Here is a 14,277-nt window from a genome sequence, read left to right as displayed (position 1 = left end):
ACTATTTCTTTTGTTGCTAAGAAAAAGATGAAATCTAAATTCACCTATAACAAACTTACGTATATTAAAAAACTTCTGATATACTTAATGATTTTACTATGGCTAAATTTGATTTGAACAAAATTGCACCACCGCTGATTGTGATTCCATGATACATACTAAATCCTAAATCGCTGGTGGCCAAAATAATGGTGGTAAATTGCGTGGTAATTATGTAAAAGATGAAAAGGAACATAAAATCATGATTGTTATTATTCATGAACTTCGGGACTCAGGTTATTCTTCAGACTTAGGGGCTCTTTATGTGTTTGGTGGTCAGATAAGGCGACAGCCAAACTCACAGGGATGAGGAGACTGTCAACCCCGCTGCTTCACCCCCGCCGTATTGCGATGTTTCCACCGGGCTGAGCAGTGGGAACATTGTATTATGACGTTTCCGCCTGTCAACCCGGTGGGAACAGTGCTATGGTTATGGTCTCGGCTCCCTAAGCCATGTTCCTGGCGGGTACGATGGTCCCCTGTACCGTAATGTTATGGTCGAACCGCCTGGAGTGCGGCGGTCCAACTGCCACTGCGAGTCTGGCAGTCCTTGGACTGCCTGACTTGTAATGAGGCCCTTAGGCATTTTTACTGACTTTGAACAAAATCTAAAAAAAAAATACATATAGATGATATTGATGCTTTTCTTTCTATTTATGATAATGTCTTTTCATTATCCCTAAACATAATATTAAAGATTTAGGGTTTGACTCTCTGGAAAAGGAGATATGCCTAGAAGAGTTTCAATGTGCTATACACTTATTAAAAAGGGTAAGGCACCTGGCCTAGATGGATTATAAACATTTTCTCCCACTTCTCTTCATTTCTGCCCCTAAATTGTTGGAATTATGTAACTCTTTTTTATCAAAATCTCCACCCAACAATACCACTCTGGAAACCTTGATTACAGTCATTTCAAAATGTGATAAAGTAATACATTGTGCAAAAAGTCAAGACCTATATCTTTAATTGCAGTTGTAAGACTTATGGTAAAATATTAGTGTCTTGCTGGATTCTAATCCCTAAATTAATAAAATCAAATCAAGCAGGTTTTATCAAAGGCAGGTTGTCCTCTGATAATGTTATGTTATTCGCTAATGTTATTTAAAAAACTGATAATTTGAAAATTGCCTATTTACGCATTACTATTAAATACCAGAAAGCCTTTTGATCACATTAACTTTAAATATATGTTTAGAACTCTGTCTTGCTTTCATCTTGGTCCCAATTTTATTAGTTGAGTCATTTGCTCATATACCTAAGATAGTGTTTTTACACACCAATATTTTCTCATTACATTGATGTTTATTATGGCACTAGACAGAGCTGTCTACTTTCCTCCTTATTGTTTATTTTATAATTAGGGCTCCTGGATTCAAGGTATTTATTTTTGGAATATTTCTGTCTGTATTTATCCATATTTATTTTTCAGCCATCGTTATTTTGTGTTCCATGAATACATAAAGTTGTAAAATGGCATATTTCCACATTTATTTAACTAATAAATGTCCACTCATACTTTGGCGCAAGTCAAGTTTTGGCAAATTAAGCAGGCAAACATAACATAACAATACATGCACAGGTAAATATTAGCATTATACTATAAACAGATGTTGTCACATGTCGTTATTTAAGGAAATCTCACCCTGTTTTTTAATTCCCCACACCATCTATCTTCTCAGCTGTTAGCCTAGAACAGATGAAAGACAGTATGAAAAGTCACTCAAAAGAAGCCCAACTGTCTGTATTTTTCCATTTTTTTAAAAATAAATGCAGTCAGGAAACACATTGGTGGTCATTCTGACCCTGGCGGTCTTTGACCGCCAGGGCGGAGGACCGCGGGAGCACCGCCGACAGGCCGGCGGTGCTCCAATGGGGATTCCGACCGCGGCGGTAAAGCCGCGGTCGGACCGGCACCACTGGCGGGCTCCCGCCAGTGTACCGCCGCCCCATTGAATCCTCCACGGCGGCGCAGCTTGCTGCACCGCCGCGGGGATTCCGACCCCCCCTACCGCCATCCAGATCCCGGCGGTCCGACCGCCAGGATCCGGATGGCGGTAGGGGGGTCGCGGGGCCCCTGGGGGCCCCTGCAGTGCCCATGCCACTGGCATGGGCATTGCAGGGGCCCCCGTAAGAGGGCCCCTACATGTATTTCACTGTCTGCTGCGCAGACAGTGAAATACGCGACGGGTGCAACTGCACCCGTCGCACAGCTTCCACTCCGCCGGCTCGATTCCGAGCCGGCTTCATCGTGGAAGCCTCTTTCCCGCTGGGCTGGCGGGCGGTCTGAAGGCGACCGCCCGCCAGCCCAGCGGGAAAGTCAGAATTACCGCCGCGGTCTTCCGACCGCGGAACGGTAATCTGACGGCGGGACTTTGGCGGGCGGCCTCCGCCGCCCGCCAAGGTCAGAATGAGGGCCATTGTCTTCTGTCTGTAGTTACATGTAAAAATCAGTAAAAACTAAAAACTAGGAGCCTTACTTATAATTAGCGCCCTTCTTGGTAAACAATATTGTAACTCTTTGATCAAGGGTGTAAATTACCATAATATTGATGTTAAGATTTCATTGTATGCTGATGAAATATCACTATATAACCAGTCCCTCTACTTCTTTTTCCCACTTTATTAATGAGCTTTATTTGTATTCCCAAGTTTTGTGATATGAATGAAATGTCAACTAACAGAAATTCTTTCACTAAATTAAGTTGTTTGAGTTATATATAGGTAGGGCTCTCATTTTTATTGGTCACCTCAAACGATTAAATATGTGGTAATTTGGTTAAAAACTTTCAATACACTATATATTATAATATGTTATCATTTAAAAGTAAAACTAATTGTTCATTTGTGGTGTCCTCTCTTTCAACCTTGGTGAGGAACACTTGAAACCTTCAAGATGTTGATTGTTCTCCACATTGTGTTTGTTCTATCCATGCTTCATTTTAAACTTCTTTGTTATATATTTAACCAGTCTGAATCTATATGTTCTGAATTTTTATGGAATAAAAAATCCCTTAGGTTTGCACTAGCTAAACTCAGAAGACCATGGTGAGTTCCCTACCCCAATTTTAGAATTCAGCATTTGTTCTTAGACAAACTTGTTGTTTACTAAAAGATTATTCTTTTACTCCCAACCCCCCTCTTGGATCTCCAAAATATGTATAGTATCTGATTTTTATATAGTCTCTTAATATGTAAAACTGCCTATTTTTAATATGTTTCCTATATTAAAACATATTCAGATGGGCCTGGCCATATGGCCACTTGCAAAGATGAGTTGATTTTATCACTAAGTCAGAGCAACTGAATAAAATGTAGCCATTGACAATTAAATTCAACATAACAGGAGAAGCCTGATAGTTGGATGTGCTTGGGAAGCTGCAATTCAGTAATGTTTCAATGAGTGGAAGCTGTTAGGTTTGCCATACTTGAATAGTTTAATCCTTGCATGTATATTTTAATGTGTTATGTGTTATTAATATAGTGTTAGTTTCCAGTGTTTTCTTCCGAACAGCCATATATTCTTTGTAAAGCAAAAAAAGAAAATTCCATTTGAATAGGATGTGGTTTTCCTGGTAGTTTGTAATCTTAACTGTTTGGGGCAATTTGATCTCTTCCCCTCCTAGTCCCAAATTAATGAATTTGACTAAAGCTCATTGTTAAATCTCATTGACAGACACCTTTTAGCAATCTGTTTTCAAAGACCTGCTATGGAGGAAAACAGTGTCTACAGTGTGTTTTGTGGCCATTCTCTTTATTACCATTGGTTGCCTTTCTTCTCAACTCTCATTTGCTTGCTTATTTACTGGCGTTCCTCCACTGGATCAAAACATCCTCATCATCCTTTTGGTTGAATGGCTTGTATTGTTCCACTACTTACATTCTGGAACTACTTTTTCCTTTTGTTTTACCACCTATGGGATATCGTGTGTTGTCATGCTCTATCCTTGTGTGCTACCTGCACTCTCAAATTCCCAGCCTATGCGGTCTGTGTTACTCACCCCTCCCATAGCCCATTTGTTGCTTTCCCTACCTTTACCCGTCCCACTTTTTTTGTATTGGTTTTACCACGCAGTGGGCTTCCTGAGGTGCAGCATAGTATAGGTGCGTCCTGGGAGGCCGAATATGAGTTTTACCGCAGTGTTCTGGATGGTCTGGAGTTTGTGTAGGGGTTGTTTGGAGATTCCAACATAGAGTGTTGCCGTAGTCTATCCTGCTTTTGATGAGTGCTTGTGTGATGGTCCGTCCGGTGTTCTGAGGGAACCATTTGAAGATTTTTTGCAACATGATTAGAATGTGGAAGCAGGACTTGTAATCTGCACTGACTTGAGCTGTCATGTTGAGCTTGTCGTCTAGGATGAGCTCTAGATTTCTAGAATGTTGTGTGGGTGTGGGTGTTTGTCCTAGCTCTGATAGTCACCAGGTGGAGTCCCATGGGAGGTCTTGTTGCCGAAGAGCAGTACTTCTGTCTTGTCAGAGACAAGTTGCAAGCAGTTGGTTCACATCCAGTCCTCTACCATGGTCATGCTGTTGATGAAGTTGGATCCGGCGGTTGTTGTTTTGTCCTTCAGGGAGTGGATGAGTTGGGTGTCATTGTTGTAGGAGATAACAGTGATGTCTTGTGATCAGATGATGTTGGGGAGTGGTGTCATGTATATGTTGAAAAGGGTAGGGCTGAGGGATGATCGCTGTGGGACTTTGCATATCAATTTCTTGGTCTCTGATGTGAAGTGCGGCAGCCTGACCCTTTGGGCTCTTCCCATGAAGAAAGAATAAGATCCATTTGAAAGTGTATCCTTGTATACCGGTCTCATGGAGCTGTCTGATGAGGGTGTTATGGGAGACAGTTTTGAAGGCCACAGAGAGGTCAAGCAGGATGAGAGCCGTTGTTTCTCCTCAGTCCAGGATGATTTGAATGCCATTGATGGCCGCAATGAGTGGTATTTTGGTGCTGTGGTTCTTTCAGAATCCTGTGTGTTGTCTAGAAGCTAATGAAGTTTGAGGTGGGTTGTCAGTTGCTTATTGATGGCCTTCTCTATGACTTTGGTTGGATAGGGAAGGAGGGCGTTGGGCCCAAAGTTGCTCAGTTGATTCAGGTCGGCTGTGGGCTTCTTGAGGAGGATGTTGATTTCTGCAAGTTTCCATTCATCTGGGAAAGTGGTGGACGTGATGAAGTGTTGATGATGTGGGTAATGGTAATGCTGATTGGTGCTGTTCCCTGATTGTAGATGCGGTGGGGGCATGGTTCCATTGAGGCCCCTGAGTGGATGGCCCACATGATTGCTGCTGTTTAGCCCTAATCTTCCTTGTCACAGACCTTAAAGGATGACACTAATCCTCGTCAGCAGGAAATGTCTTTAGCCCTTCCCTACTACTCTTTCCACAGAGATATAAATACATAACCTTTCACCAGCAAATTGTGTTTGTAGAATCAAAAAAGTACTCTAGTGGTAAAAGATACTGTACAGGAGTGTAAAAAGCACCTTCGGTTGTGACTGGTTAGGAGTAGGACTCAGTGTAAGTATAAATCCATACAAGTAATGCTAAGATTACCATTTACTCCCACTGGTCACATTCCACACAGAATGACGGCGTTCAGAGCATGCTCCACTTTCAACTCTTGTGGGAGCACTTATTCCAGCACGCTGCTGAGAAACATATATGTTTCATGAACCAAATTCTCACCTAACGTAGCTGAATGTTAGTACAAGCCCATATTTTGGGACATTATGCCGCCCAGTGAAATATATAAAAGCATTGAACAACTATGTAGATATTCAACCTCTGTGAGTGATAACATACAAACCTGAGTAGAGAGGACCAAGACCGAACACTTCTTAGTTAAGGGAAAATACCTGCTATTGTGCTTTGCCTCAAGTAGTATTATTATTATTCCTTCTGCCAATGTCTTGCGTTAACTAATGCTGGCGTTGCTTCACTGCCTAATTGGTTACCGATTTGATGTTCCATGTGCTTGTTTTTCCAAAAATGATAGTCTTTCAAAAACATTAAGGAAAAATACACCAACCCAAATCATGAAAATAGTTTGGGATACCTAATACAGTCCTACCCCACCCTTAATTATAAGAAAATGACTATGATCGTTTAGGAGAAGAGGACTACGATCAGCGTCACCTGGTTGCCATACCAAAACTTTGATACAGTTACATACATCACGAACTAGCATTTCCACCAAGCGCCTGCAGGGAACATTTGGAATGTGAAAATATTGGGACAGAACTCATAAAATGACCAATGTAATAAGAATTAACTTGTGGGTATGATGAATAAATCAGTGCTGAATGCTAAGTTCTCCAAAGTCTGATCACCTGCTGCAGACGAGCCTACTCATCAACAGAATGTTTCAACTCCCACTTGTACTTGCTAAGACACTGATCAAGGCCATAAATGGTAGTGACAGTACTTTCTCACCATCTATCCACGGAAGGCTATTAACGTAATCTGTCACAGCAGGGGCCGCCTCACTTACATGTCACTTAACATGCTGAACACAGGAGAGCTAACTGGACAACTACCTTCTTTAATGTAAAAGAGTCGGCATTCTTTGGTAGATACCAGATCAAGAAGTCGTACAGCAGTAAAGAGTTCACAAACCAGGAAATTCGATATACAGAAAAAACACGGTAAATTACAATTACAAGTTGCATGGTACTGGGGTTTAGTTACTGCGGTGGCAAATCTGCCCTGTATCACACAGTTACAAGTTAAACTTCATGGAATGGCGAATTACTGTGTGGGGACATTCATAAAACCACCCAATGTCCATATCTGTGGGTTTTGGCAAATACATTTATAACCTGCTTTACGCACGTAGGTGGGGGAGAGAAGGGGTATTGGGGCACTAGTGAGGGAAAGAGGAAAGAAAACGGGATTCAGTTTGCTGCTTCATATCCCTCGGGTGATTTTCTGGCCTGTTTTACTGACCAAAAAATTTGAGACAGGTTCTTCCCCACCCAGCAAAAAACCCACGAGGAAAAAGCTAAGAACTAATAATCAGTTGGAACTAAATTAACGCATGAAATCATACTAAATTTCGTTCGGTTTCGTAATGTGCCTCAAAATGTCAAAACTCAAATGCCAATACAGGCACACTGCCTGTCTCTTGGTGTTTCGTTACTTAAATCCAGAAAAAGACGCGTTAGACAAAGTCGCAGAAAACAGCCTCTTTTCATTAACAATCCAACAACTTAAAAAATGACAATGATGGGAGAAAGACCATGCCACAGATACGAGGCTATGAATAGTCAAAATGATTATGCTTTTAAAATAACTTTCTTATGCTTCGGGATGCATGTATTTTGGGATTTGTAGGAGTTTTAGCAATAATTATTTTTATTTTCTGACTATTTATTATGTTTTTGCTGGGAATTTCGTTCTGACTTGCGTTGCCTGTAATTTGTTTGAGTGTTTCTGTTGGGGAGTAGCCCCAGTCCACCTTTTTTCTGTTTGTCACATTTCCCCCACCTCTCCCACCCCATTTTGCCTTCTTGTGCTCATTTTGCTCTATTCCCCCTCCATAACGTTTTACTCCCGCTGCCTGTCCCACTCAGTACATCCGCTCCACTTGGAGACCGTAAGTGCCCGTCCTGATGTGTAGGTTGACAGGCAGCCTTCATTCTGCAGTGGGTATGGTCCTCACCCCCTGTGAGTGCTTCTTTGTCTTCATCATCGCCAATGGCTGTTAGAAAGCAGGTGACCTCCCAGATATACACTGAATTTAATCTGGCCCAGTTACCATCTTTTATTTATTATGTACTTCTATTTCAGGGTCGATATAGTTCAATACATTGTTCTGAAAACACTAATTTGTACAAAAATAAAGGTACTTTATTTTTGGTCACACAATACCACAAAATACTGTAGAGGCAACCCTCCAATAGGGGGTAAGTAATACACTGATTATACACACTAGTAAACAGTAATAGGCACAGAAAAGGTTAGAAAACAGTGCAAATAACAGTAACCAATAGTGACCATAGGGGGAGCCCAAACCATATACTAAAAAAATGGAATGCGAACACAGAACCCTGACCTAGGTAACTAGAATGTGTAGAGGGGAACTGGGAGTACCAGAAAACGACAGCGGTAAGTAACACAGTACCCCCCATCGCTCAGGAAAGCAGGAGTAAATTGCTGGAATTTCCCCCAAACCACCGAACAGGAAGGAAAAGAGAAGCCAGAGAAGGCTGCAAGAAACCAGCAGCAAATTCCTGGAGAGGAAGACCTATAGAGAGAGGGGACCAAGTCCAAAAGTGTCAGTGGAGTCCAGGAGGAGTAGGAGCTACTACCCACCCAGATGCACTTGCAGGAGTTGGTTGATGGTGAGGAAGAACAGGTCCGCACTGCAGCCCTGGTGCAGAAGAAGAGTTACTGAGAAATGTAGATGATGTCCCACGCTGAAATGAAGATTGCAGATGGGTGTTGTTGCAGGAATTCCACCAACAAGCCTTGGAAAAGACAAATTCGCAGATAGTGGAAAAGTGGTGCTGCCGGGGAACAGCAAAGCCCAGGAGGACTCAACCCAGGAGGGGGAGTCACAGGAGACCCTCAGTGACACAGAGGGCCCACAGGAGCAGAAGAAGCACCCACAGGAGCCCCACAGGACAGGGACACAGAAAATGCCAAAGGAGCCCACACAGCACTACCAAAAGGGGTCCCATGCCGCAGGAGAACCACGCAGAGGGCTGTGCATCTCAGGAAGGAGTGCTGGGAGCTGGAGCTGCACGTAGCCTAGAGTTCCCTTGAAGGAGATGTAAACAAGCCTTGGCAGCTGCAAGAGACGCAGTTACTGTTCTGCGAGGGAAGGCGAGGGCTTACCTCCACCAAAGTTGCACAGCTGGCAGAGAGGACCAGGAGGACTACTCCGGACCACCACCCGTGATGCAGGATCCATGCAGCTCAGGATGACAGGAGATCCACGCAGCCGGTCGTCATTGCAGTAGGTGCCTGCAGATGCAGGGGAGTGACTCCTTCACTCCAAGGGAGACTCCTTCTTTCCTCCAGTGCAGGCTGAAGACTTTCTGTCCTTAGAAGGATGCACAGCTGGGGAAATGTTGCAGAAGCTGGAAGGAGCCATGGAAACAATTTTGCAAGAAGAGTCTTCTTCGTGGATGCAGATTGTCGGTTCCTGGAGGGTCCAGTTGCGGTTCCAGTGGTTAAAAGTTGAAGTAAGGTTGCAGAGGAGTCCTGCTGTAATCTTGCAAGCCGAATCTGAGGACCCACCCCAGAGGAAGCCTTAAGAGTGGGGTTGGTCACACAGCCAGGTGACCACCTATCAGAAGGTGCCTCTGACGTCACCTGCCTGGCCACTCAGGTGCTCCCAGAGTTCCCTGCCAACCTTGGAAACAAGATGGCAGAACCCAGGGACCCTCTGGAGGAGCTCTGAGCACCACCCTTAGGGTGGTGATGGACAGGGGAGTGGTCACTCCTCTTTCCGTAGTCCTGTTTCACACCAGAACAGGGATTGTGGGTCCCTGAATCGATGTGGACTGGTTTATGCACGGAGAGCACCAAATGTGCCCTTCAAAGCATACCAAAGGCTTGGGGAGGCTACCCCTCCCAAGCAGATCACACCTGTTTCGAAAGGGAGAGGGTGTTACCTCCCTCTCCCAAAGGACATCCCTTGTTCTGCCTTCCTGAGCTTGATCAGATCAAGCAGCAGGAGGGCAGGACCTGTCTGAGGGGTGGCAGCAGCTTGGTTTGCCTGGAAAACCCTGTAAGACTGGTGGTAGCAATTCTGGGGGTCCTCTAAGGACCCCCCAGAGTGCATGGAATTATATTTCCAGTACTTGCATCAGTATTAGGGTATGATCCCATCATGTTTGATACCAAACATGCCCAGATTCGGAGTTACCAATATGTAGTTGGACATAGGTAGTGACCTATATCCAGTACACGCATAAAATGGTGTCCCCGCACTCACGAAGTCCAGGAAAATGGAACTGGAGTTTGTGGGGGGACCTCTGCTATTGCAGGGAACCTTCACACACAGGTACCTGCACTCTGCCCTCTGGGCTGAGAGGGCCTACCATAGGGGTGACTTACAGTGCCCTGGTGCAGTGACCTGTAGTGAAAACCGGTGCTTGCACCCATTTCACGCAGACTGCAATGGCAGGCCTGCAGAACCCTTTGCATGGGCTCCCTATGGGTGGCAGAATAACTGCTGCAGCCCATAGGGACCACCTGGTATGCCATTGCCCTGGGGACCTGTGTACCATATACTGGGGACTTACATGGGGGGACCCGTATGCCAAATGTGGGAAGAAAAAGGTACAGTTACCAAAATGTACACAAGAGAGCATAACCACTGGGGTACTGGTTAGCAGGAGCCCAGTGGACACAGTCAAACACCTTGACAACAGCCAGAAAATGAGGGTAACCAAGCCAAGAAAGAGGGCACTTTCCTACAACACCCCAGGAATGATCTGGTATTTTGTATTGTTTCGCCATGCGAGTCAGTGTTGTATTTTTGCACCTAAAAAACAATTAAAATGAATTGGTTTCTGTAGATCACAAAAACTAATGACCATCATCATAAAGAAAAAGAGACACCTAATAATTTGTAAAAAAAAAAAAAAAAGAAAGATTGGTTTCATGTTTAAAAATGCTAGTAATCGTAAAGGCCTTACTTGAAATTAAGTTGTGCCAAGACTCATGACTGTGCTTAAGAGTCATGCAATTGAACCACTGACCATCAGGTGGCAGACAGATGTTAGCAGCAGGTGCTTAACCTTTGAGCTAATTGTCCAGGCCTTGAAAAGCAGCACACCACTGAGAATATCACAGAGAGCTTTTGTCAGACTGGAAGTCAATGAAAACTCTTATGATACAAGGTCAAGTGCTGAAACCTGCTTAGATGCTATGAGAGGCCCAGACCCAGACAGTCTCAAGTCATTCCTTCAATAGCAATGTCTTCAGAAAGGCGTTGATTAGCTTTTGACTCAGATTCATGAAAGGTCCTTAGCCATTAGGAAAGGTTACTCTTCTGGCCCTCTAGCTACAATACTAATTGTTCAACAAGTTATTGACCATCCTTTATGCAACGTTTATTGAGGATTACTTATAGGTTACAGAACAACAGTCCAAATTCCTTAGAAGTTCCCGTAAAGAGGAGGGACTTAATGAGTATCATATTTCCATCACTAGCAATACACTTTCCTAATAGTACAGCAAGGTCTGGTATCTGGTTTCTCAGGAACATAGCCATGTAGCCCATTCCTCTAGCGATGATACTCCAATATTTGGCAACAACTGTACACTGAGACATAGGAATAGCCGTCCAGATACCAGAATTATTGCAACTTGTTTGGTGAGAGAGTGTAGCAGTAGCAAATCCCAGACTTGCAGGAAGAGCTCCAAACAGGGGTGATACACATCTCGGATGCATCTCTTTTGGCCCACTTCATGTATTTTGTTAATTGTAAATGGCTAGTATGGTTGCTGTTTTGCTGTAGATGATTCACACTCATGATACAAGGCTGTAGTGGGGAAGATGGGTTCAATATTTATGATTTTTTTTTAACCATACCTGTAGTGGTAGATCTCAAAACTCCATGTCTCTCACCAGACCAATTAAACCAGACCAATTGATTACAATATTCTGTAACCATATGTTTATTTTCCCAGAGGTTAAATGCTTTGGCTGGACTTGTGCGAGGGCAACTTCCAACACTTCACAGAAATATAATAACTGCGTTAATTACAATTGATGTACATGCAAGAGACATCGTCAGTGACCTGGTCAAGGATAAGGTAAACCAATAAGAACATTTTCTTTTCACGAGGGAATATACATTGTGTAATTTCAGTTAAGTTGTAATATATTCAAGAGAATAGACAGGACCATACGGTTGTACCAGACTATTTGCTTCTTCTTTCAAGTCTGTAGTGGCAAAGTGAGTTACAAAATCATGCACTGGAATGTGGCCTGGAGTAGTTACTAATAGGTGAGAGTAAACAAAACATTCTATTCATCAGTTTCTATCATTTTTCGTCAGTAAATCTAAAAGTATTGCATCCAGTTATCAGATATTTGCTAGATAGTGTTCGTAAATTTCAATGAAGCTTAGCTTTAATATCCGTTTTAAGCATGAAATTAAACTCCATATATGTGTGTTTGTGTATGTGTGTATATATATATATATATATGTTCGGTGGCATATGTAGCTGCAGATACACCTGCTATGCACAGTTCCTGCCATCTAGTGTTGGGCTTGGAGTGTTACAAGTTGTTTTTCTTCAAAGAAGTCTTTTCGAGTCACGGGACTGAGTGACTCCTCCTTTTCTGCTCCATTGAGCATGGGCATCCACTTCATCTGAAATTGTTTTCTTTCCGCCAACGGGTTCGGATGTGTTCCTCTTCACTCTGGCTGTTCGATTTGGAAAACGTATAATTCACTGAAATTCCTCGCTATTGTTCTCGATCGCACCATCGACACCTCGGTACCGGCGGACACACACCTTTGGTTGCCCTTCGGGGCACCCGTGCCCAACCTGGGCCTGGTGGGCCCGACCGCAAGAAACGTCGAAGCCTCATGGACCGGACCCTGTTCTGATTCTGCCCCCGGTGCCACTCCTAGTATCCCTACACAGATCAACATCGGGTCTGTAATCTGTGTTTGTCACCAGATCACTGAGAGGATACTTGTGAGACCTGCAGATCTTTCTGTTCCAAGAAGACCTTGAGAGACCGAAGGGCGAGAAGGCTACAAATGGCATCCAAGAGCACCGAACACCTCGACGCGGAAGAAGAGATGATCCACACTGCCATCTCTGTTCAAGGATCCGATTCGGACGAATCTGATGTCGACCGACCACCATCAGCGGGCCAGCATGTGAGTACGCTTGCCCCGACCAAGACCAAGACCAAACAAAAGGCCTCGGGAACGCCACTGCCGGAAGGCCATGGCTCCACCTGGAAAAAATCAAGCGGTGACCAAATAACACCTTCGGCACCAAAAAAGGCCACACTTGCATCGAAGTCTTCGGACTCGAGTCGAGACACAGTCTCCATAAAAATTTGACACCGACCTGTCGAGTCGAGACCCCGAAAGTCTCTTTCGGAACCGAGGCCTACTACCACCCCTGGCATTTCGGTCCCACAAAAACAGCTTCGGAGCCGAAAAGACAAACATATACTGAGGAACATGGACTTTCAAAAGATCTTTAAAAAAGCCATAGATTTGAGGAAGAGCTTCAACAAATGGAGGAATTTGATGACAGACAAGCCAGGATACAGATCCACAAGGGTACTGGCAAGATCCTCACAGCACGTCCCCTCAAATTTAAAAGAAAGCTGGCATTCCATGGACGTATGGACACTGATCAGCCAAAGGCTAAAGTGCCAAGAGAGCAATCTCCGCCACGCCAGTTTTCTCCAGCCCAGTCTCCTCCTCATTCTCCTCAACGAACTGTCTCTCCACCTGCTACACCTACTGCACAGTCTCCCACACACACTTTGCAGTCACATCAAGACACAGATCCGTGGGATCTTTATGATGACCCTGTGTCAGACAACAGCCCAGAGTGCTATCCCTCTAAGCCCTCTCCACCTGAAGATAGTACCTCCTACACACAGGTTTTGGCTAGGGCTGCAGCTTTCCACAATGGAAGCATGCACACTGAACCACTCGAGGACGACTTTCTTTTTAATACATTGTCCTCAACACACGCAACATACCAAAGTCTACCCATGCTCCCGGGTATGCTCAAACATGCCCAACAGATATTCCAGGAGCCGGCTAAAGGAAGGCCCATAACCCCAAGGGTAGAAAAGAAGTATAAACCACCACCTTCTGACCCAGTATTTATCGCGCAACAGCTGACCCCAGATTCGGTAGTGGTCAGCGAAGCGAGGAAAAGAGCTAACTCGCAGTCCTCTGGAGATACACCCCCTCCAGATAAGGAAAGTAAAATGTTTGATGCGGCAGGAAAGAGGGTAGCGTCACAAGCAGCCAATCAGTGGCGCATAGCGAACTCACAGGCCCTCCTCGCAAGATACGACAGGGCTCGTTGGGATGAGATGAAGGACATTATTCAAAATCTCCCCAAAGAACACCAAAAGAGAGCTCAGCAGATGGTAGAGGTGGGACAGGCAATAACAAATAACCAGATAAGGTCAGCGTTAGACTCCGCTGATACAGCCGCAAGAACCATAAATACAGCAGTTACCATTAGGCGCCATGCATGGCTCAGATCATCAGGATTTAAACCTGAGAT

The 14,277-nt window shown here is 44.2% G+C and overlaps 1 protein-coding gene across 2 annotated transcripts in view; it reads left to right on the top strand.

Moving 5' to 3' along the window:
• Nucleotides 1–14,277, top strand: part of DNAH6 (dynein axonemal heavy chain 6) — a 1,211,389-nt gene that overhangs the window by 395,210 nt on the left and 801,902 nt on the right. For both annotated transcript variants that reach the window (XM_069236637.1, XM_069236634.1), the window contains exon 27: nt 11,686–11,811. In XM_069236637.1, coding sequence (XP_069092738.1) covers nt 11,686–11,811 — 126 coding nt within the window. The remainder of the gene's footprint in view (nt 1–11,685; nt 11,812–14,277) is intronic.

The sequence above is a fragment of the Pleurodeles waltl genome, chromosome 1_2, assembly GCF_031143425.1.
Source record: "Pleurodeles waltl isolate 20211129_DDA chromosome 1_2, aPleWal1.hap1.20221129, whole genome shotgun sequence".
In the NCBI taxonomy this organism is placed as follows: Eukaryota; Metazoa; Chordata; class Amphibia; order Caudata; family Salamandridae; genus Pleurodeles; species Pleurodeles waltl.
The sequence above is the reverse complement of the archived record's forward strand: the minus strand, read 5'-3'. Positions and strand labels throughout refer to the sequence as shown.